This window comes from Falco rusticolus, chromosome 11 (assembly GCF_015220075.1).
Source record: "Falco rusticolus isolate bFalRus1 chromosome 11, bFalRus1.pri, whole genome shotgun sequence".
NCBI classification, from domain to species: domain Eukaryota; kingdom Metazoa; phylum Chordata; class Aves; order Falconiformes; family Falconidae; genus Falco; species Falco rusticolus.
This window is the reverse complement of record NC_051197.1, coordinates 11,628,464-11,651,576: the sequence shown is the minus strand read 5'-3', so window position 1 is coordinate 11,651,576 and position 23,113 is coordinate 11,628,464. Positions and strand designations below refer to the sequence as shown.

Genomic DNA, 23,113 nt, shown 5'->3' with positions numbered 1-23,113 from the left:
GCGGAAGGGACCCGCTGCGGGATCGGGGCTGGCGGCGGAAGGGATCCGCTGAGGGGTCGGGGCTGGCGGCGGAAGGGATCCGCTGAGGGGTCGGGGCTGGCGGCGGAAGGGATCCGCTGCAGGACCGAGGGGGGCAGCAGCAGAGCCCGCCCATCTCGGGCCCCTCTGCACCGCCTCCGTCGACCGCGCCGCCGCCTCATTAGCATGTGCCTCATTACCCGGCGGCTGTTTTGCATACCCAGGGTGCACCGCGGCCGCACCGCGACGCTGCCGGTGCCCGCCGCCGCTGCTCCCGCCGCCGGTCCGGGTCTGCCTGGTTTGTGCGGCCGCGGCGGGGCCGGGGCGGGCCGGGGCCCGCGATACCGGGGGCGGGCGGGAGGTGGTCGCCCTGAGCTGTGGGGCGCGGGGCCGGCGGCCGGTGCGGCGGGGTGGACGCTGAGAGTCATACTCTGGTTTCTCTTCAGATCGTATAAATCTTTCGCCTTTTACTAAAGATTTCCGTGGAGAGGAACAGGCACGAGTGTCGAGGAATTTTTTGAGGCTCCATTTCGGTGGAGCTGCCCTTACGCTGGTCAAAGACAGAACAAATGGCGGCGGGGTCGCAGTGTCACCGGCGGTGGTGCAGCCGCCGCTGTTTCCCTTCAGCAAACCCCTGTCCCCTTCCCGCGCAAGCACCGCGGCCCCTCTCGCCCGCCTGCCCCGGGGGGCCGGCCCCGCGCTGACCCGCTCCCCTCTCTCCCCTCCACCCACCCGGCTGCTGAAGGCCCCCGCGGCCCTGGAGGCGCGGCCCGCCCGGCTGAAGGGCCTGGCTGCGTTACTGGCTGCAGCCAGCCAGAAACCGCCTGCCTTCCGCCGTGAGAGCGCCCAAGGTTGAGGAGCTGAGGAGCTGGCCCGAGCGCACAGCAGGCTGTGCCTGCCAGGGCAACCGGGGGAGGCTCTCCCAGGGTCCCCCATCTCCTGCAGGGCTCAGGGGAGGCGCAGGGGCTGTCCCCTGAGGCAAGGGCGCTGCAGGGCTGCTGCTGGATGGGGATGGTGAGCAGGTCCTGCCACGGGTGTTTTTCCCCCTGATGCAGCAGCCTATGCTCGCTGAGCTGTGTCCATCATGCACACGCAGGGTACTATGTATGATATACAGCCACATGGTTTTCCTAAGGCATGTTTCCTGGAAAACTACATCATTCTGTCATGCTAACAGTGTAACTTCACCTCCCCTCCCTTCTAACATCTTAGAAGTGTTTGAAAACATCATTCTCACCTTTCTAATGTTCCTCATGCAGACCCAACCAGACTTTGTCTGAGGGAGCCTGTGCTGGCGTACGTTAAGCAGGCAGCTGCTGCAAAAGTCATTGGGTAAGAAACTCTGGAGCAAAATGTACAGGAGCATAAAAGGGACCTTAGAGCAGTGGCTTCCTTTGGGTAGGAAAGGACTGGGAATGTTCCTCCCAGGGAGCATCCACCCGTTCACCTCTGGCACTGCTCTCGTACCCCAGCTCTGCCAAATTTCCAGTATTGGGCTCTTTAGAGATGGGATGTGTTGAGGAATGGGGCAGAGCCACTGCCTGCAGGTAGCAGTGATCAGACCCTCCCTGCTGCTGATATTGGAGCTGGCTTGAAGTTTTATTTATAGGGAGATGCCTATCTGCTCTGGCCCTGTGTGTTGTCACAGTGTCCCCTTTATGGCTAGACCTGGCAGCAATGTGTGTACCCTGCCACACCGCAGGGCTGAAGAGTGTTGTATTGCTTATGGCCACTGTATTCTCCACATAGCTGGGAGTCACAGTGAGCAGTGAAACACCCTTATTTAACATCAGCCACCCAATGGAAGAATCTAGCGCCTATGATTGACTGCAGAGCCCTTACGGAAATTCAGCCGTTTGTGCTAAAATGTTCATTCGGTATGAATTTCCTGCAGTGTCCACAAGATAGTGCTATCAGAACATTTTTCCTGCAAAAGCAGATGACAAAAAACCCTTGGTGGGTACGGAGACACACAAGTCTTCCAGGGACATGTTCACAGAAGTAATGATGGTAGTGTTTGGGGCCTGGGTTCTTTATAGTCGCACAAGTAACTTGCTACATTGAATACACACAAGAAAGCTCCTGCTAATCATTAAAAAAATGGTTCTCAGCAAGCCCACACGTTAGATGATTGCTAATCCGTGCGCAGTGTTTATTTTGAGACACTTCTGTCTGTTGGTGCCGCTAGGGCAGGGTAGGAACATCATTTTCTCTGGGGGTCGCACCAAGAGGCCCAGACCTAATTTGCTGTGTCCTTCTTCCCCCATATGGGGTAGGGGATGATGGCCTGTCTCATTGCAGCGTACCAGCCAAGGAGTTAGCAGGAGTGGCTGAAGACCTGATCCATCTGAAAGTGGTACATGGCCTGATGGTTGCTTTGGGGAACGTGGATCACGTGGCCAGCCAGAGACATGCCAGCATCTCCCTGGAGGTGAGTGTGGTGGTACATGGCAGTGGACATCATAGCACTGGGTCTGCTCCCAGAGCACCCGAGCAGAAAGGCTCCCTACACTATGGTTTGGTTTTTTCTCCTAAGCATAGCAGACACAGGTTTATTCACAAAGACAGGAGTGACCCTTCAGGGAAGAGCAGTATTTCCTCTCCTGTCTGCCTCCCCTCCACACACAGGGTGCTGGGAAGCCAGTGTTAGCCCTCATACCTCTGTCCTGGGTAGCGAGCACAGACAGAGCTAAGGGCCTAACCATGACAATTTGCCTGGAGCAAGACACTAGCACAGAATTATAAGCAGGTTGTTTTTTTCCTGCTGGTGCTGGGTAAAGGGTTTTGGCCTGCCTTCGCACAGCTCTGCCTGTGTAACAGCCACAGGGAAGGACTATGCTGTCAGTAGATATGAAGGGCTAAGTAAGTGATGGCTGAGAACAGGCTGCTCAGGGTGAAAAAGGGTTTAGAAAACTACCTGGTCATGCAGAGGATCAGTTCTTCTGAGCAGGTATTGACAGCATGGCAGGATGAACCTGCTAGCAACCACTGCGCTGCAATCATTTCACTGAAACACCCTCCCGCCTCTTGTCAATGAAGGTGGGAACTGGCACTGGGGGAAGGACAGAAGGGAACAAGGTGATGCTTGAGCAGGGACCCACAAGTTCCTCTTGGGTGTTCATGAAGTGCCATCAGTAGCACCAGCGTTAAAGAAGGTGGGTGAGGGACTTGCTGACGTGTGACCCAGGTTATCGGGAGCCACACCATCCAGGCAGCTCTACCCTCTATACATACACTCACATCCCTTCTCCCTACACACCAACTCTCTGTTTTGTTGCAGTATTTTGTCCACGCATTTCCCTTCATGGAGGAGTGCATAAAGAAGGCACTAGGACACACACTATTCCAGCATTTTATGGTAAACACACCATCCTTACAGGGTTTATTAGTGGCCCTAGGACCTTGGTCTGTTTTGCAGGGACTGGATTTCTTTTCACAAGAAATCCAGTCTTGCACAAGTACCCAAAAATAAACCAAGCCATCCTTTGAGAAGCGTTCACCCTCAAATCTAGGTGTTCAGGAAGAGAACTGCTCTGACTCAGCCCCAAGACAGAGCAAGGAGGGATCTCAGACTACTGCTGCTTCTGTGACAGTGGGAACTTGATGTCAGAAGTGTGAGCTGAAAGGCCATTGAGGCAAGAGGTAACCTGAGCTCCTCCAGATCAGGTCCCTCCTGACTAGCTCCTGGAGTAAATATACAAAGCAGTAAGCAATGTTAGGTCAGGGTAGGGTGGGACAAACAAGGGGCAACATTTTGTTCCTTGCACCCAGGCCCACCCTTACTTATCCCAAGACACCACTGGGCAAGGCTGGATAACCCAAGGGTAGTAATATCCGAAGTGAAACAGGACTGCTTTGCTTTAGTCCATACTCAGTAGGGTGTAACAGCAACAGCCCTTTTACTCTGGATGTGCCATCTGAATACGATGCAGGCAAAGCCCAAGTACCAGCCCACTTTGAAGATTTAGAGACCCTTAGAGCACTCGGCCCCACACTGTGCCCAGCACCTAAACTGTTGATCACAAAGTGCCCTAGCTGTCTGCGTTGAAGTATCCCTTCTCTAGCTGCTTGTCACTGCTGTTTGCCCACATTTCATTAAGATCCTGACTCTTCTGCTGCCTTTCCTAGGACAGTCCTGAGACCTGGTACACAAAAATGGATCCAGTCCAGGCTGAAGAACTAGTCTCCAATACAGTAGACATCCCCAGAGACATGGCAGGGATGCAGTCCACAGCAGGTATGTGCACAGCTAGGGACAGTCACTTAAAATGACACCCTTCACTTTCAAGGGGAGAAGGCAGCTCAGGAAGCAAGCCAGTGTGGGGGTCTAGGGAAAGAGGGAGTAATGGCAGAAGGATCCCTTTGTAATCTGATGTTTGCATGGCTGCTGGGCCCCAAGCTCACAGGGCCATTTGTCCTTTCAGAGACAAACCCTGGAGTGAGCTGAACAAACAGGAAACATGCCTCCCATCTGTCCTCCCTCAGCCTACCCCTCCTGTCTACTCCTTCCCAGAGGACAGGTTGTGTAGGGCCACCTGGACCAAGGTTGCACACAAGGGCCATGGCAGCACCTCCCTGCACCTGAGCCAGGGACAGCTTTGCACTTCTGCCCTCAGATACAGATTTTGGTGGACTGCTGAAGATGTGTGTTTTATGTGGCATGCTAGCCCTGGGAAATATGTGAAAAAAAAGTAGCATCCTGGAGCCATCTTCAAAGCCCAAGTAAATTCCCATGGTACACGAGAGTCACAGGGCCCTTCCTACTTACCTGATGTCATAAGAGCTGAATGACTCACTACATGCAGAGTCAAAGCTCAGGTGCAGGATAGGTACCCTCTAAACCTTTGATAAACTAATTCTACCCAGCAGAATCTCAACATTAAGAACCAAAATTTACTTTGAGTGATTTTTCTGTAAACATTCCAAGTGTAAAGGCTTTAAAGAGAAACTTCAAGAAATCACCAGCAGCCAGTTGTTAAGGGCTGTCAGACTTCACCAAAATCAACAAGAAATATATTTTCTAAGACAGAAGATAATTAAATCCAGGAATATTTATTTACCAAACTTCTTAAAATACTAGGTTGATGGGTTTTGGGGTTTTTGTTTGTTTGGTTGTTTTTTTTTTTTACAATTACATATAGTACATTTTCTTTCTAGAAAAGCCAGACTTGCAAGTTTTGCAATGATTCAAGCACATCTGGAAAGGTTATATGTACACTAGGAAACTATACATGTGTATCTAGCTCTATTAGATGAAACCATTGTCACTAGCAAAGGGCCAGATGCTAGACACATCTAGCAGACTCCCCAGCCCCCCCTTCCCCAAGCCTTGCATGGGAGTTGCTTCTAGCACTCCACTAGAAGCCTGATACCTGGCCATGAGGAGACAGAGGCTGCCAAGTTCACTGCCTTCAGGCACATGACCTGCAGACACTCTACCGCTTTTTAAAACAGGAGTTACACACACCACTGACAAACATGTAAGACATACACAAAACTGCTTGTGAACCAGGTTTTGCTGTATTTACTAAGGCTTCCACCACCTCATCTGCTTGCTGGCTTGTTCCTCCAGTTGCATGGCAGCCCCCAGGGCATCCAGTGTTTCTGTACAGAAAGACAGGAGTGACAGGGTGACTGACTTAGACACTGAACACCCCAGCCCAGCTGTCCCCCTCAGCAGGGCTCTGCAAGGGCCACGGGGGGCCTGGGCAAGAACTGCTCAGCCAGCTTCAAATCCTGCATGGTCCCACAAAGCTCTTCAGCTGTACTTGTTCATTTCTACTCATCGATAGTTTCAATCCTGCAGTTTGCAGTTCAAACTAGATGCCACTAATCAAACCATCCCAGAGGGCCAGACTTCCCTGGTCTGTAAGGCAGAGCGGGTGGTAGTACATACAATAGGACGTTACAGATCTGTTCAGATCACCTAGGAAAATTGATCTGAACCGTAAGCTATGCAGAAGGACTGGGTGCTCAAACCTCCACAGGTATACTGGTGTTACTTTCAGGTCTTTGAAAAAAGATTAGTGACAGCACTAGTCTGAGACACACACTAACATACCTCTGACACTAAGGAAGTTTCTTGAGCTCTCCTCTGTGAAGTACTTGGCTCTGCTCACAAAGGTCTCAAGATCATAGTCTGGTTGCTCCGTGATTCCCAAGAGGTAGTCAAGTTCAGTAGCCATTCGCTATATTTACAAGGGTAACAGTAATGAGAAATTGACTTTCCAGAAAGTTTTTTCAGATCTGGCACATCAATCAACAGAGCTGAGCTTCTACAGACCAGTAACAGTCAGTGCTCGTTGGCAGCACAGAGAGGTTGCCAGGGGGTTGTACAGGGGAAAGGGGTCTGGCTGGCCACAAGCACCGAACCAGCTGTGCAGGAAACCACACAAAAAAGTTGGCAGTGAGGAAAAAAAAACGCACAGCATTGTACAGCATCTTGCATCTCTACAGCACACAGCCTCCCCAGGAGCGCTTGGCTCAGACAAGGCAAGCTGCTATCAACTTGTAGAAGGCATCCTGGGCTGGGCTTGCCTTTTCCACATACCTGTCTCAGTTCTTTAAGCTGTTCTACAAGCTTCTCCTCCCGTTCGTTAATTTGAGTCATAGCCTCACGGAAGTTGGACATGTGGGGAGAGAAGTCCTCATCATCATCCTTGGAGAGCTGCAAGAAACAGTCCAAGTAAGAACAGAATGTTGCGCCCAGCTTTGAGGTCTGTTCAGCCAGCTGCACACACATACATTGTATTGAAGACCTAAGCCTTCTGCACAGGTCCCTTCCTCATCCTCAGTCTCCATCTGATTCCGTGTTTCACCACCTCCATTATGAGGACTGAGCTCTTTCACTCTGCAACAAGAAAGTTTGTGAATCTTCCAGCAGCTTATAGGCTACAGCATCACAAAACAGCTACCACAATCAATCAGTGCTCAGCAACAAACATTCAGCTGCACTTTAAAAGTTGCACATTGCCACCCCCAGAACAAGCTCACGGGCAGAAACCCCAGAGGCTTATAGGAAGGAAAGCTTGAGAAATGTTTATCTCCATGCCAAATCTGGGACCCCTCCTGGAGAGAAATGTCCAAGTACACAATGCTAACTGCCAGCAAAGCCTTTCACAGAAGCTGTCTTCCACATGTCAGCTTGGTCTGTCATGAGCAACTGAGAGAACTTAGTATGGAAAGAAAAGGAATAAGGTTGATTTTTCCCCGGAGACCCACTGTGCCACAACAGGTCTATAATAAGGATGAAAGTCATGGCTGATGACATGGTATTAGAGGTAGGTGTCAGACACCAGCCAGCCATTTCATTCCAGTTACTCATGTCAGCGTCATATTTCCAGTGAGTTTCAGCCTAATACCCCCTTTCTTATAGCTTGAACTTGCCTTGTACATTGGCTAAGAACCCAATGGGCCCAACTCAAGACTAGAATCCTGCTGAAGTACACCAAGTCAGATGTAGCACTTTGTACTGTACTTTCAGGTGAGCAGGAATGACTGTCCACCAGAAGGGGAAAAAAAAAAAGCAACTTCAATCCAGAACCACACCTGTGAATATGTCAAGATTCACAGTGCTCCTGAATGCTTATAACAAGAATTACCATATGTCCTTTCAGAGTGGAATGCTTTCCAGGAAGGAACTAAGCAGCCTTTTGTGAACTAAATGAAGGAAAGCTACCAAGCCTGAAACGTGCAAGTGTCTTTTTACTTGTCACCTCACTGGAGAGGTGCAGGGGCATGTAAAGGAGAGACCAGGAGGCACTCACTACTCTGTTACAGGTGTTCCAGGTATCAGCAAGACCCCCCAGGGAAACTTGGGGCTCAGTCCCTGCAAATATAAGCCTTGCCTTGCAGGTACCCAAAGTCAACCATGTGGCCCTCAAAACACACTCCCACCATCTGCTTAGAGGCATTTGAGTTCTCTAGGTCCTTTAGATTTACCCAAATTATCCAAGGTGCCATACCCTATTAGTTCATATCAAAGTCCCTCAAGAACACCAAGTGTTTTGTGCCATCTCTAGGGCCACATCAGGGCCACATTCTTAGCCTACCCTTACAGGTGCAACCCAAAGTACTAAAAAAAAAGTAAAGAGCATGGAGGTAACCACTGAGGACAGTGTAAACTTCCTACAAAAACCAGGGCAGTCTGAAGTCTGGCATGAGAGACTGCTCTGAGGAAAGGAGACAGTCATGGTTTTATACAATCTCTATTATGTCTCACACATAGAACACCCAGGTTAGTTTCATAAGACAGCTCTGAGATAACTTGCTTTTAACAACCAACCTCCAAATTACCATTACAAGCAATAGAAGAGAACTAGATTTCAAAGGTCAGAATAAAAGCAGCCAAAACGCCTTCTGCAACAACAGTAGAATCCCCAAGTTAGAAAGGCCATTACCTGTCAGCGTATCTCAGTGTGTTTAAGGTGTACTCACACGAGCTCATGCCTGGAGAAATCATTGCTATCTGCAAACAGAACAGAAGACCTCAGTGACTCCCACATCTGACTTTTGCTCATGTTAATGGTCCTACAAATCTCAGCTGACAGCTAGGACACATTAGGACAAAGGGTCAGAGTTGAGATATTCTGTCAGGTCCATTTTTTTTTAATTATATAGCTTCTGCAGGACATGCCAGTGGCCCTGTATCCAGCTTCCCACTGGCTTCGTGTACATCCACCATGCTGCACCCTCCACAGGAAGCAAAGCCCTTTGAGGGCACTCCAGGCTCTACTGTAGATTCACTGCATGAAATTGACTTTGGCAGCCTTGCTGCTGCTGGAGCTGGGCACAGCTCACCAGTTTTTTAGTCACCGTGGGTGAGAAGAGGAAACTGACTTTTCTTTGCAGAGAATTGAAGCTTTCTGACTTCAAAGTCCTCTCACTCTAGAGGAGCATGCATCTATGTGGTCACATTGCAGAATCCATAAGCAGCGTGTGTGTTTGTGCCACGCGCATACTCACCATACAGGTCCTTGAGTTTGTTCCTATGAAAGAGTCTCTTAGCACCTGGGTCAGCTTGCTCTCCCGGAAAGGGGTATGAGACTTGTTCTGCCCTAAAGCTCGGATACATTCCTACAAAAAGACAAGCCTTGTGAATGCAATGTCTGCATCTCCTCTCAAACCGCTCTGCAAGCTATCACCAATTGCTGGTAAACCCAACAGGCTAGAGAATAGTCATCTCTATTACTCTGCAAGTGCTTCGTAGCCTTTTAAATATACTCCAGAGATTTGACTGTTACAGGACAGCTGGTATATCCATCACAAAGAAAAAAGACCAGTGAAGCTCAAAATGGCTGTACCAGTGTCTGGCCTGACAAAACTGCACTGCTTTCCTGGAAACATTCTAACCATTTTCAGGGTTGTTAACATACTAAACTAGGATCTTTTTGGCTATCCTTTTCCCCTGCACTGGAAAGAAACAGAAGAGATAACCGTACAGTTGAACGGAATCATGTGTTGATTACCACTATTTGCTCCCTGATCTATAACTCACCTTCAAAGCCAGCAAGCTCTTATTGATTTCTGCACCTTCCATTCGTGTCTGCCGATCAGCACTAGATGTGTCCGCACCCCTCTCATTTCCTGCCAGATCCACCAAGGAAAATTTGCCAAGCAGTTTCCCTCTTTGGCGTAGTAGGATTTGGAAGCAGGCATGTGACCGTGAAGAGCTAGCATTTGCAAAAGTCTGCCCAGATGTCCTACAGCAAAGATGCAAACAAGTGTTAGAATTGTGTCACAGAAGGCACAACAGGTCCTGACAGCACTAGGCAAGACCTGCAGCCATTCAATTAAGTTGTTTAACCTCCCATGTTTTATCCCACACATTAATACTTCAAGTTTGCCTGAATTCCGGAATTACCTCTGATACAAGAGCACAGAAGGACTGCTGTAAGAAACATGAACCTGCACCCCAGTTGTAGAGATTTAAGGCTACTTAAGCTGCCTGGCTCAATTCAGCTGGCCTACACTGGAATGCCTTTCTGACTGCTAATGCCTTACATGCATTTGGAGCTGGAGGACGTACCTTCAGCACCGCATGTCCCTGCCTCAGAGCAGGGCACATGTCATTTTCCTAATGCATCTGCCATTACACAGCAAGCTCAGCCAAGCTTCCCATTAAACAGCATTAGCTGTGCTAGCACATTACAGTCATGTTAAATCCCCTTCTTCAGCCAAGCTGGCTTGGCATTTCACCTCTGCTGTGCAGCTGCACCTGCCCCATCACTACAAGACACAGGCTGGAGTCTTACAAGTTACCATAAACCTCCCTGTGACCTTCACTGTCATTTACTCCCTAAGAAGGCTGACAGGTTCGGTATCACTTGTGTCTTTAATGCCAGGGGAAGGGAGGGAGGTTGTCCTAAAGTGAGGCAGGAGTCTGAAGTGTTGAACAGTTCTGGACCGAATTGTTAGCCGAAAAGGCATGCCTAGCAGAGTGCTGAATAAGCTTTCACAGGATGTGCATATGCAGTCTAATACAGAAGCCAAGTTCTCATTTGCCTAGTAATGTTTTCACAGCAGTTGCAACTTAGCAGAGACAGATAAGATTGGGTAATACAGATTTTAGCCCCCACCACAGCCTTCCTGCCAGAACAATAAGCCAAGCCTGTGGCTGTCCCTTGGCACCTGCTCTCAAGGATTCTTTAGACAAGATCCCTGAACAACATGCAGCATTTTTGTTCGTTGCCATTGGAATTGCTCATCTGGCCTGCAGTTAAGCCAAAAAATTTTTTGCAGCTGTAAGTTGATGCCAGCTGCTCTTCCTTGATCTTACAAGCCCACAGGCAGTTAGTTCCCCGTGTTCCTGTAAACTATCTGATACTTCTAGAAAACAGCTAGACTGCTGTTTAGCTATAGCACCAGGGCAGCCATCTCCTCATGTGATTAGTTTCTCTCTTCTTACAGTTACATGAGGACATATGAACCATGAACTCTGACCTTCTCTATGGAAGGCAGGCTAAACCCATTCCTGCTAGCCCTTTATTCTGTAACCACCTTCTTGTATTCATGCAGAGGTGTTGCTCAGTGTCTGCCTATTACTGGAAACAGCAAGCTTCCGTTTAATTCCCAAAGCACCAGATACAGACATTGTGTATTTTTTCTAGACATGAAGATACAACAGGACACTACTTAATGGTTTTTAAGGCACCAAACCTGCAGGCACTGCCCATCTCAATCATTCTGATGACATCCTCAGCACAGGTGACTTGTCTTTCTTGGAGACCAACAACCTGGACCTGCTGCTTGCCATCCTCCAGGACTCGAAGCTTTGCCTTCTTATTCAAGAGGTCAAACACCTATATCCAGGCAACAAGATTGAGGAAAATCTGAACTAGGTCTCCTTTTAAAGGTGCTGTTTCTATATAGCTTTGTTAACATAGCCTTCCAAATCAATTCCAAACACATCAAGAACAACAGACTATTACAGAACCTAGTAAGTTTCACTCAGCTACTTATGAAGCATTCAACCAGCCAGGTCAAGATTTAAGAAAACTCTTACCTTGCCATTGTATATTTCAAAGAAAGTCACATAGACTTCCAGGTTCTGACTCCTGTACCTGGGCTGGTTTAGGAGAAGGAAGACATCTTGTGCTAGTGAGGAAAGGCAGAAGTTTAGTGAACTAGTTTAAAACTAATTCTAATTGCTACTTGATCTACTTTCAAATATTGTACAGCCATAAGGCAGTATCTAGCAGCTGAATGACAGTCATCCTAAACAAATGCTAGTGAAACAATTAGTCCTGTGCTACCATCTGGAGAATGGTTTCAGCAACATCCTCCTCATCCAGGGGAATATGGAGGTTTCTACTGCTAGTGTCACCCGCAGACAGCAATCCTTACTGATCTGGGGGAAAAAAACCCAGGGATCTGCTGTTGGTTTGGACAGGCCTGAAAGTCGCTTATCTGAGTTTCAAGCACTTCTTTGGAGAGCCTAGAAAACATGAATCTCTGAGCACCAGCATTGCTGCTGTTTAGAGGAAGCATACCAGATTAGTTCACCCTTTGGATGGGTCCAGTGCAGTTTTCACAATTAGGCTTCAGACTCTGAGCTGAAAAACAGAGCTTCCTTCAGGGCCAGGCATAACTAATTTTCAGAAACTAACAAACAGTTGCTCATTTCAACTGCCTTGCTACACAGACAGGTTTCACAATATGCCTTTCTAAAGGGAAGGTAGAAGTGGTCAGGGTTCATTGTGTTTTCTAAGCATCTGTTTTCTGAAATAATTTTGTATGTGCTAGGTTTTTTGCATCTCATGCTTACAGGAAGAAACATACATTCACATGCTTTCTGTATAACAAGCTTTATATCAGAAATGGGTAGGGTTGTGTTGCATTCAAGTCAGGTATTCCCAAACACCATCCCTAATCTGAGACAAAGGCGAAGCAGAAAAATCAAAATTAGGTGGTTCAGCCCAGAAAATGCCCAACTAGAAAATGTCAACTCTTTGCCTCAAAACCAAATATCTTCTGGTGAGTCAAGTGTGGATCTAGAAACTTACAGGCTGGATGGAAAATATTTTGTGAAACTGAAAAAAACCAATCATACCTCCTGCAACAAACATGACTACCTATTACTGAAAACACAAATACTTCATGTATCTTTTACTGGAAATATTTTAAATAACCATACAAAACCAGTTCTTATCTATTTAAGAAAAACAAACACTAAATTGATGTTATCTGAAGAAAAGTCAACTTACATGCAAAAGCATATATGCCTTTTGAGGCATTCTGCGCTTTCCCAGAGAAATCTCCGCCCATAGTCTGTGAAGAGAAAAGGCTAGAGGTAAGGTGTGGTACCTTAATCAGGCTACCTGATTTTAGTCTAGAGAACATATGAGGAAGTTACCATATATATGTTCCAGTGTCAGCAAGATTATTAGAACACAGTGCAATTCAGGATAAAAATCAGTTTGCTGCTTCTCTGTCAATTCAGAAGGAAGATCTGGACTATGCAAAGCAACAGCTGAATGCCTGTAAGGCTGCGCAGCACAGTCACAGCTGCTGTTCCTCCAAGGGGAAATGCACAGCCTTGGCAGTGCAGCCAAATAGCCTCTGGTCAGAAGCAGCAAAGCCTCATTTTCTAGGACACAGGTTGAGTAACATTTTCACTGCTACTTGCAAAAACTCACATGATATCAAAACACATCAAACTTCTAGATCAGACAATACTTTTAACTCCTTTGACCAAATTTCAGTTAGTGCTATCCTGGCGATTTGCTCTGCCACTTTGATATGAGACAGAGTCAATTATTTAAAACACAACTCAATCCCATGACACATTCTCAATCTTCCAGGGTTTAATATGCAGCAGTCCAGCCTCAAGGTACAGCTATTGTACAGAACTAGTACAAGGACCCTAAGATCGGAAAGGGAAAGTAACTTCATTGCCTATGATTTTAGTGCCTCACAGTTGTATTCCTGTAGCGTAGCAATGCTCAGATGAGCAGGTTTGTCTGCCCATTCCAGGGCAATGGAGGCAGCCTATGTCCAAACTTCTATAAACTTCCAGATTTCCTTCTGGATTGCTGGAAGATACCTGCAGCTCACCACATGGCACTAACAATAAGAGATCCTAGCCTAAAACTTGACTCTAACACTGGAATGACAGCAACTGATTACTCAGACTGGCAGGTTAGCCTAGTCCAGTCCAGATCACTGTGGTTTGAGGGAAAGGCTTCTTGCAGAACAAGACAAGAGATTTGACTCTGCTATCATGCTGTGGGGAGAGACTTTCCCACTTCCCTATAGTTTCCAGAAGAAGAAAGTTCAAAAGACGACACAGTAGTTGAAAATTCAGAGCAGGTCACCTCTGTGGCAGAAAACACAATCTTCAGGTCTCTTGAAACTGCAGCTGGTTGACTGGAAGGAGTGGTGAGAAAACTAAGAATAATTCGTCCACTTCACAAAAAATACCGAATCACTTAAATGTTTACTGCAACAAGAGGTTTATTCTTCTATAATCACTAATGTCTTTGGAATGGCTCCAAGCTCTAAACAGCACAGACAATAGCCTTTGGCTCAGACGTAGGCTAATAGTCCCACTTTGCAGACTGCAGTTAGGCAGCGATAGCCATTTGAGGCAAGGAATACCCATGACTAACACTAACATGTCAGGACATCCTAAGTCTTTAAAACAAACAGCTGTGGGGGAATTTTAGTACGATTTTCCTCGCAACCTCAAAGGAAACCCACTAATACATCAAACCACAGAAAAAGAGGATTAACAACTGACAAAGTATTAACTTTAAGACAATAACACCAAGACCCAAACTCCTTATACAATCCTACTCGTTATCAACATCAAAGAGCTTTAAATTAATTTATCTGAAGTAGAAAATTTGAGACCTTTGATAAAAACTTACATGTGTTTTGCCGCTGCCTGTCTGGCCATATGCAAAGCATGTCGCCTTCCCACCCTCAAAGATGGTCTCTACAAGAGGTCTAGCAGTGAACCTGGATATTCAGAAGGTAAAAGTTAAGGCAAGCATTTCACACCCTGCTTCACCAATTTTCTTCAAAAAGTGCAAATAAAAGCAAATCCTTAGGGAATCAGCAAGGCCATGCCAAAAGTAAACTTTAGACTTTTCAGTCCTTTGGTTTCGTCCAAAAAGGATTTCAATATTTCAGGTGGCAGTTTAAGTCAGGATGCCATCTAGCCATAGCTCCATGCTTTTATCTTGCAAGTCATTCCCAGTGAGAAGAAAGCATTACCTGTATACCATTTCATTAGAAGAAGATTCATCAAATGAGAAGTCAAATCTAAATGCTTGGGTGTCAAGGTATTTTGTTAGGTCCACTTTCTGCTTTGGCTCATGCACCAACAGGACACACTTGCTTGGAACAGTAATCACATCACATTCCTTTTTCAGAAGTTCTGTTGACAGAGAAGACCCTCAGTTTTAACAAGAGTAAGCAATGTCAAACTGCTCCACGATAGAGCTGCTTGGCCAATACACTCACCTTGTTTATTGAGAGGGCGCTTCCTCACACAGACACAAATCCTATGTTCTTCTATCTAAAAGAAAAGAAAAGTAATAATTATTTCCTAATTATACCCACACCTGCTTAGTGTTACAGAGAGAAGGATCCAGTGCTCCCTCACATCTACTTTTCTATATGGTGGACCAGTCACCGTACTCAGACCCACTCATGCAGGGATGCAAGTCTTAAAGTCTGTTTAGCGCAAAAGAAACACTACAAACAATTAACCTTTACATAGCATACTCCAGCATATCAGGTAGAAATGCTGCTATGCTATATAAAGTGCCCCAAATATTCTGTATCAGAATGAGAAACAAGTTTAGTCCTTGGCCAGCTTTCCAGCAAAATCTGTAATATCAATATTGCAACTATGGTCAAATTCAGGCAAATTATTATTTTAATTTACCCCAGAGGTATTTTTTGACCTGAAGTTCTTTACTGATGCAGCAAGTTTAGCTATTTGTGCAGCATGGCTACACAGCAGTTGAGTTTGAAAAAGTGCATATTCCATTGGGTGAAGCAGAGAGCAATGACAAACTTCTGTCATGCAGTAATACGTACACAAACAGCTGGTTCCCAGCTCCGCAGGATGCAAGCACACAAACCACTCAGTGTTCTAAGGTAATTCACACCCACTTTTTTGTTTGAATTTAAATGCTGTCATTTTTCACTGACTATAACAAGGCTTTTTTGAGACAAGGACTACTTGTTCTCAGGTATCAAACAATGCTACCTCCATAATTGCTGAAGATATGAATCAAGCCTGTTTTTCTAGGTTTTGACCTTTACTTTTGCTCCTCCGCTTTTTGACCTAGTTTAAAATTACTTAATATAGGATTTACACGCAGTACACTGTGTTACAGGGCAATAGTCCATTTTAAATTATACCTAAATGAGTTAAGCTACTATGTTACAGGCTCTGCCATTTGCAAGCTCTGAAAGATACTGATGTTACCACACAAATCATTGCATAATTGTCAAAGCGCAAGCTCTTCACTAGTGACATATGCAAAGTAGCGCAAGGCAGCTTAGCCCAAAATAGAGAAAGTAAATGAAGTCACATATACCACCAGATGCCTCAAGATCACAGCATGCTCAGACTGTTTCCAAGGTGCAGTGATGCACTACATTGCTCATATGCTAAAATCTTCAGTACAAAATAAAGAACTGTCTACAGGCTGCAGTTAGTGGCCTCAGTCTTTACTTACTGGATCAGTTATAGATATTGGCTGGCAGTCTAAAGTTGCTCTAAACTCCTTGATCATCCGTGCAAACTCCCAGTTTGGGCAGCTGCTGTCAAATTCCTGCATGGAAAAAACACAGAAGAGAAGGTAATTAACCTGTTACAGAAAAAAGCCCCAGAGCATACCAAACAATCAGCTATATGCAATCAGAGATATTTCACAAGATTGAGAACTTCTGAAACTAGAGTCAATCCATCCTTACATACAGCTTTTTAAGAACAAAGCCTGACCAAAATATGTTTTAGTTTCAACTATTGTGGTACTGTCAACATAGACTTTCCCTTTACTGGTGTATAGTAGAGTACTCCACCTGTGCACGTTTTGTCCTGATTTCACTAATTTGAGCTCTCTTTTCTTCTCTCTTGTTTTTCATTTTCTCCATCTCTTTCACAATGTTAGATTTTCTCCGAACTAGATAAAAAAACATGTCCTTGGATTAAATTTTCATACTAGATTTTAAGCACAATACAAGTATTTCAACTTTTCCAGGCTGCTGACTGACCAGCTTGTACAGGAAACAATCACCTTCAGAAGGATGGTCATTAATTTTGCAACACTTCCTTCCCAAACTAGACCTACCTACCACAGAAATCACCTAGGAAGTCTCATCCCCACTCCAAAGTAAAGGCAGCTTTTCTGAGGCAATACTGCTATACCACAGTTACACATTTGTATTAAAATGACTCAAAATATTCAGCCTTACTGCTGAAGCCACCTTTTCAACCTTTAGTCTCGTAGTATACAAAGCAGCAATCACAGTGATGCATTGCTGACTGGTGAGTCAGTTCTTACCCACTGGCTCCCTGGTACCTGGGCTCACTGAAGAGCTCATTCTAGCAGCGGGCAGATGATCCTCTGTATTTCCATTTACATTTGTCACTGAGGCTTCTGGAGCACAGCTCGTCCTGCTAGTCCTGGTTTGGCCAGCTGCATAAAGAAGCCAGACCAAAACCAATAATGAAGATTCCAAAGGTCAAGAATAATTTTGTCTTTTGGAAAGCCTCATAGACCACAGACATTTCTCAGCTCCAATTCTGGATCAGGAGAGAGAACTAGCTAAAACCTGTGGTAAGTCTGCAAATAATTTTTTTTAATCCTTTGCTGATCACCAGCTTTTATTCAAAGCTACAAATCAAGGCCACAACAACTAGACAAGAATTTAGTATCAAGCCTCTTATTTCAACACCTTTGCAGAACTTAATACACAAGGCATGCCCTCAGCTATTGATAGAGTAGGGCTGGTAGAGAAAATTTTGTAATTCAAGTAGGCTCAAGTTCTTGCTTCACTCAGCCGGGATAGGTAAAACTACTACCAGTATAGTTACAGAGCATGTTGTCAGCAGTGTTAAGGCACTTCTCTTCCCTCTCAAGCCCTTTATATAAAGTGAATACCACTTTATGCCTTTAAGCAGATACCACATCCACCCACACACATAACCAGGGCGCTCTGGCTAATAAAGCGCATCATTATTCAACAACATTGTTTCCAAAGTCCTTTGAGAATCCCTTCAGGTAGGAGCCCTGAATATTTACATAGCAACAGGCCTCTAGGTCTTTCTTGTTTTATATGTGAAGGAGTAGAGGTTACCCATCCCCCTGGGATTTGCAGTTTACATAATTAAATGCACACAAAGCATCTTGCCTCACAGTAAGGACGCACAGGGTTCTTTCTCCACTCACCAGGAACTGACGAATTGTTTCTGGTTTGTGTAGAGGTACAGGGATCTACCCCCATCTCATTTTCCTGGAGGCTGCACTGAGATTCTGTGATAACAGACATCCTGGAACGGCCACGCATAGCTTTGGAAACAGGAATTCAAGGTCAGCGTCGTGCCTCAAACGCTTGCAAGTAATAAAGTGCTCACAAAATGCAGAACAATGGGGAACACTGTGTGGTTAAAAGAACCTTTTCCAGATCTTTGATACATTAACAAAGTACAGGACAAAGCAATGCAGGTTGGTGAAAAGTGATCATGAAATATACCCCTGCAGAAAAGCAAACAGTTTATTCTAGATTTAGTTCCAGTGAACTAATGAACTCACTAATATGGTAGTTCCAGAACCTTAGTACCTAGGAAGGAAGAAGTTACAAGTTGGGGAACTGAGAAATTCTTTGCAGCTTCACACTGGTAGGGCTGTGTGAATTAGCAGTTTGATGGTGACCAGTACTACTGCAATCTGGCAACTGGCCATGGGCAGCATCATGCCCACTATCACAAGCACCCATGCACAGTGTGTGTGGTATACAGTGGAGTGGGAGCCTGACAACACTAAATTCAGCTAAAAGACTATATAATCACAACAGCAAATCTTTGGAAAATATCCTTTTGTAGGCAGTCTCCACTGTCACATGCTAAGATATTGCCTTCACTCAAAAGTCCATCACAGAGCTTCCTAGGGAAAGAACTGGAACATACACCTCAGTATGTAATTTGTAAAGAAATTTGATATAAAAAAAATAGTGTGATATGCAAGCTAAAACTACCTTCACCTCCAGTGATCACAAGAATTTATCCAAAATCAATTGGTATGATTTCAGGGGACACCAGATCTGTTTCATACCAAAGGTTAATTTCAATTCTGGATCAAAGCCCTTAGAACCATAACCACAAAATTCAGTGCTCCTATCTGTTAACTCTTTACCTGGAATCTTCTGCTCAGGTGCAGAGACATTAGATGTCACTGCTGCATAGGAACAAAAAGTATCAGTTTCATTATACTCAGAGATGGCATTTTATTCCATTTGGTTTTGTCACACATGTCCAGGCCTGATCTCATCACAACTCAGCAGCACTTTTTCTGTAAATGTGAGTGCTTCTGGACAGGTGTACCAACTGGAGAGTATGCTGCATCTAAATGGGTTTGATCCAAGTGATCCTTGTACATGAGGATATTCAGCATCCTCCAAAATTCTTATTGGTTCACAGAACTGAAGCAATATCTGTTTCTTCATTCATTCTGAAAGCACTGCTGCTGCGTCTCTCGCTTCCCTGAATGAGATGGGAGATAGGCAGCTCCTGATCTTCTTTAATTTCTTTAGTCTAAGAACCACCAAAACTTGAAGCCAGTATAAGCTTTCAGATTGGTGCAGTACAGAGTTTGCAACAGGACAGATACTGACACTCATAGGGTTTGGCTAGTTATAACTTTGAGGAATATGTGAGGAATATTATTTGAGGAATACTAGAAACGCTGCTTCTCTTGTACTCTAAGCAAATCTTCAGGGACAAGACTGTGCCAGTAGGAAAGGCAACAGGTATTTCAGATTTGCAATTAGATTCTATACTTCAGGAAAGCCATGACCTCTGAGGAAACTTTTCCATCAGTCAGTGACTGGATTAACACACTTATTTTTCCAACTGGCTATTCAGCTCCATTAACTAACCTGTCAGAGCAGTCATAACTTTACCACATCATTCCACTTGCCAGTTCACAAAAATGTATGGAAAATTCTCTCGATTTGAGAAAGATCAAGATATTCAAGTACAGAACAGCTTTTGAAACATTAAGCTGCTGGGACTATTACTGCCTCTCCAATGCAAGGGGATTGGTACTGTTGTCTTCCAGTACCAGCTCTCCTTTCTTGCAACACATGCAGCACAAGAGGCCAGACAAACCCAGATGTTTTGTTTACAGTTCAGCTGCATGGAAAAGCACACATTTTGGCTAACTATGTGCTTTAAGAGAATAATTAAATTGGCAACCATTCAACCTCAGCATCACACAAGTGTATTATAAATAAACCTGTAATGCTGCCACTTGCAATTCAAAAAGCCAGAAGAGTCAGCCTCATCTCATCAAAACATGGGATTTTTCCAGCTCCTGACACCTCAGGAAAAACAATTCCTTAGCAATCCCACATCTCTATCTTCTCTTCTGGCTTTGCTCAAAACATTGTACTGACATACAATCACTGAGCCATGGCACACCAGCTGGCACTTTGGCTGCCTCATCTGAAATGTCTCCAAGGATAAAGCTCTAGTCACTGTTTAAGGTGACTGTTTGAAGAGGAGACATCCATTTGTCACCGCTATTTCTTTCTTGCACTTTACACTCATTTTGACACTGGCAATCTTAATAGCTGCCACTTTTTGTTGTTTGTGGCATTTGCAAAGCTCCATACAAAAATTTAAAACTCACAGCAACAGTAACTGCCTAGTGACAGTTAAAGCAGCATGAAGGAATAACTGCAGCAATGCTGCAGAAAAAGGCAAAACATCAACAAACCCTGGCTCACAGGAACAGGACAGCAATCTGTTAGCAAGGTTTCTGCACTCAGGAGTCCAAAGCATTGGTATGAAACAGTACGCTCTTTATTAGCATTGCCCGACTGAGCAGCTTTATGATGCACTGAACTAGAATATTATGACTACAATGAAGGATCACCACTGTGTCACAGGGATATAGCGGAGAAAAGCATTTTCTCACCTTCCCGGGGAGCAGGAATTTTTGAAAGGGTTGTTCTACGCTTCTCTTTCTGAAAAAAATGAATACTTTAAGTAACCTAAGTAAACTGCAAGTACCTAGCACAGCACTGACTGAAACAAGAATTTCTGACTAAAGTTTGAGACAGAGAAGACAAGTTAGAGACCTCAAACTTTAAGACTGAGGATATTATTTATAACAAAACCTATGCTGTTAATACTTTAGTACCTTAGGAGAGACCAAATCACTTTAAAGCACTTACCTGTATGGTTACATTCTCTTGCAAAGGAAGGTTCTCTTTCACATCTGCAGCAGGTAGTTCTGCTAACTCAGGATTTATTGTTAGTACATCATCAATATCAATCTACAAGAGCAAGGGCAGGATTTTACAGAGTGGAAATTTGCTGCTACCACTTACAGCATTTTTTAATTTTTTTTTTAATCTTGACATTCAGTACAGGCAATCAAACCTGACCCACTGCTGCCAAACACTAAGTTACAATTGTCTGGAAGGGCAGGAGAGTAGTTCATATTCCGTTTGAGTAGTCTTATATGTCCAAATATGCTAGAAGAAATGTGCTAGTTAAGCCATTTACCCTCATCTGCCAGACACCATGCAGGTGCCATAGAGCACTTCTGAAGAGATGCGCAAAGCACATTTGGCATCAACTGCTTTAATCTCTTACTGCTAATCTTAGTAAATCTCAGCTGCTCTGTGACTTCTGTGCTAGGAGAGCATTAAGTGTTTACTGCGTGATTGCGCTTACTGAAATAAACTTCAAAGAGCTACTTAGACTTTGGGAAATGAAGGATTCAGTATTTAATCCACAAGTCAATTCACCTGCATTTTCACTTGCTATTGCAAGCGATTTCACCTAGGGCCAGCTACCACCTCCTCCCTGACCCTCCAGTGAAGTCATAATCCTGTCTTCACCACATTCTCAGCAGCCACAGGGCAGGGGGAGCGATGCGGGGGCAGACAGCCAAGGGCAGGCTCCAGCACAAAACCCAGCAACTCTCCTGGGTCAGTTTTTCAAACCTAACCCTGCAGAAGAGGTTGAAAGCAAGTGTACACAAAAACCCTGGTATCTCAGCAGCTTGCACTGGAATTCACCTAAGGTAACACCACAAGCAACACTCCAGGAAGTTCTTAACTCTTAAATTACCTGAATAAAATAGAAGTCCACAAAAAGAGCAAACTCAAGTAGGTTAGCCTCTATAAAATATTTGTATGGAATCTGTAAGTACCCAATTGGAAACCTCAGAAACCTTTACGTGGACAGTATAATGTATAAGTGTATATCAGTATATATACACTGTATATATAAGCATATGAGAACATTGCTAGATTTTGAAGCATATTCATAAACATTTAATATCATAACACATACATGCAATTTAACCAGCAATTAATTACATCTGAATCCGCACATTTTGCATATTTGAATGTCGTATAAAAAATGGGTCTGAATGCAGAAAACAGCGTAAGATCTAGTTTCAAAGAACCAGCCGACAGCAACTTTAAGATTCCAACTAAACTCTAGAGCATCTATGTTTCCAGATAAATAGCAGGTCAAGCACGTTTGCTCGGTTACCAAAAGAGATCTTGTTAAGCATCAGAATGGCAGCGACACCCACCTCTGAGGACCCAGCCCCCCGCCCCATCCCACCCCACAGCAGTTATTGACATCGGCACAGCGTTGGGGCCGGAGGATGCCGTTGGGGACCGGGCAAGGCAGGGGGGCAGCCCGGGGGGGAGCAGGGCTGGGGCACCCAGCACCCGCAGCAGGAGGCCCGACTCGGCCCCCCCGCAGCGCTTCGACCGTGCGCGGCGCTGCAACAAGCGCACCCCGAGCGGGCTGCGGCAGGGGGCGAAGGGCAACCACCGCGGGGCCTGCCCTAGCCCCCCCCGGGCACACGGGGCCTCGCTGGCCCGGGGGGAGCCCGCCCAGCCGCCACTCACCTCCTTCCCCTTGATAGCACCGCCCTCGACCCACTCCACCGACACAGAGGACCGCTCCACGCTCACCGTCTTCACCGTCGCCTTATGGATCAAGCCTGGAAGAGGCCGGCGTTAGGCCCCGGCCCAGCCCGGCCACCCCACAGCACCGCCCCACAGCTGCTGAGGGGGGTACGGGGCAGAGGGGAGCAGCCAGGACTCCGCGGGCACCCCGCTGCCTTCCCCGCGCCTCACCATTGCTCCGCTGGATGTTAATGACGAGACCGGGGCAGACGTGGCGATGCAGCTGGGAGTCCATGGCGCGGGGAGCGCGGGCGGCTCTGCAGCGGCAGCGAAATCCAAGGCCGGGCAACGGCCGCCGATTTAAACGCCGCGCGCCGCGGGGCCTGCCGGGAAACACGGCGGGAGGGGGGGGCGGAGCGCCACACCTCCCAGCGTGCTCTGCGCACACGGCCGCCTACAGCTCCCGGCGTGCCCC

The 23,113-nt window shown here is 45.9% G+C and overlaps 2 protein-coding genes and 1 non-coding gene across 6 annotated transcripts; 2 read left to right on the top strand and 1 right to left on the bottom strand.

The window, feature by feature from the left end:
* Positions 1–260: 260 nt before the first annotated feature.
* LOC119155493 (armadillo-like helical domain containing protein 1) lies at positions 261–11,199 on the top strand. Of its 2 annotated transcripts, XM_037404251.1 has the most exons (6): positions 261–316; positions 1,278–1,350; positions 2,295–2,449; positions 3,299–3,376; positions 4,147–4,255; positions 11,127–11,199. In XM_037404251.1, the coding sequence occupies exons 3-6, from the start codon at positions 2,387–2,389 to the stop codon at positions 11,153–11,155; spliced, it is 279 nt and encodes a 92-aa protein (XP_037260148.1). In that variant the 5' UTR covers positions 261–316; positions 1,278–1,350; positions 2,295–2,386; the 3' UTR covers positions 11,156–11,199. The 2 variants fall into 2 exon arrangements, 1 of the variants encoding a protein (XP_037260148.1); XR_005106740.1 differs by lacking the exons at positions 3,299–3,376; positions 11,127–11,199 and adding an exon at positions 7,502–7,531.
* On the top strand, positions 445–559 carry LOC119155889. Its single transcript, XR_005106896.1, has one exon. It is a non-coding gene; the product is annotated as a U5 spliceosomal RNA (small nuclear RNA).
* KIF2C (kinesin family member 2C) lies at positions 4,892–23,048 on the bottom strand. 3 transcript variants are annotated; one of them, XM_037404248.1, is made up of 21 exons: positions 22,870–23,048; positions 22,639–22,733; positions 20,938–21,039; positions 20,679–20,727; positions 17,931–18,050; positions 17,061–17,177; positions 16,561–16,661; positions 16,215–16,310; positions 14,986–15,040; positions 14,737–14,899; positions 14,388–14,478; positions 12,723–12,786; positions 11,522–11,613; positions 11,176–11,318; positions 9,515–9,719; positions 8,983–9,093; positions 8,418–8,485; positions 6,763–6,868; positions 6,569–6,685; positions 6,080–6,206; positions 4,892–5,622 (listed from the first exon to the last, which is right to left on the bottom strand). In XM_037404248.1, the coding sequence occupies exons 1-21, from the start codon at positions 22,931–22,933 to the stop codon at positions 5,546–5,548; spliced, it is 2,163 nt and encodes a 720-aa protein (XP_037260145.1). In that variant the 5' UTR covers positions 22,934–23,048; the 3' UTR covers positions 4,892–5,545. The 3 variants fall into 3 exon arrangements, with proteins under 3 accessions (XP_037260145.1, XP_037260146.1, XP_037260147.1); XM_037404249.1 differs by lacking the exon at positions 17,061–17,177 and having other exon boundaries at positions 22,870–23,046; XM_037404250.1 differs by lacking the exons at positions 22,639–22,733; positions 22,870–23,048 and adding an exon at positions 21,146–22,313.
* Between the last annotated feature and the right edge of the window lie 65 nt (positions 23,049–23,113).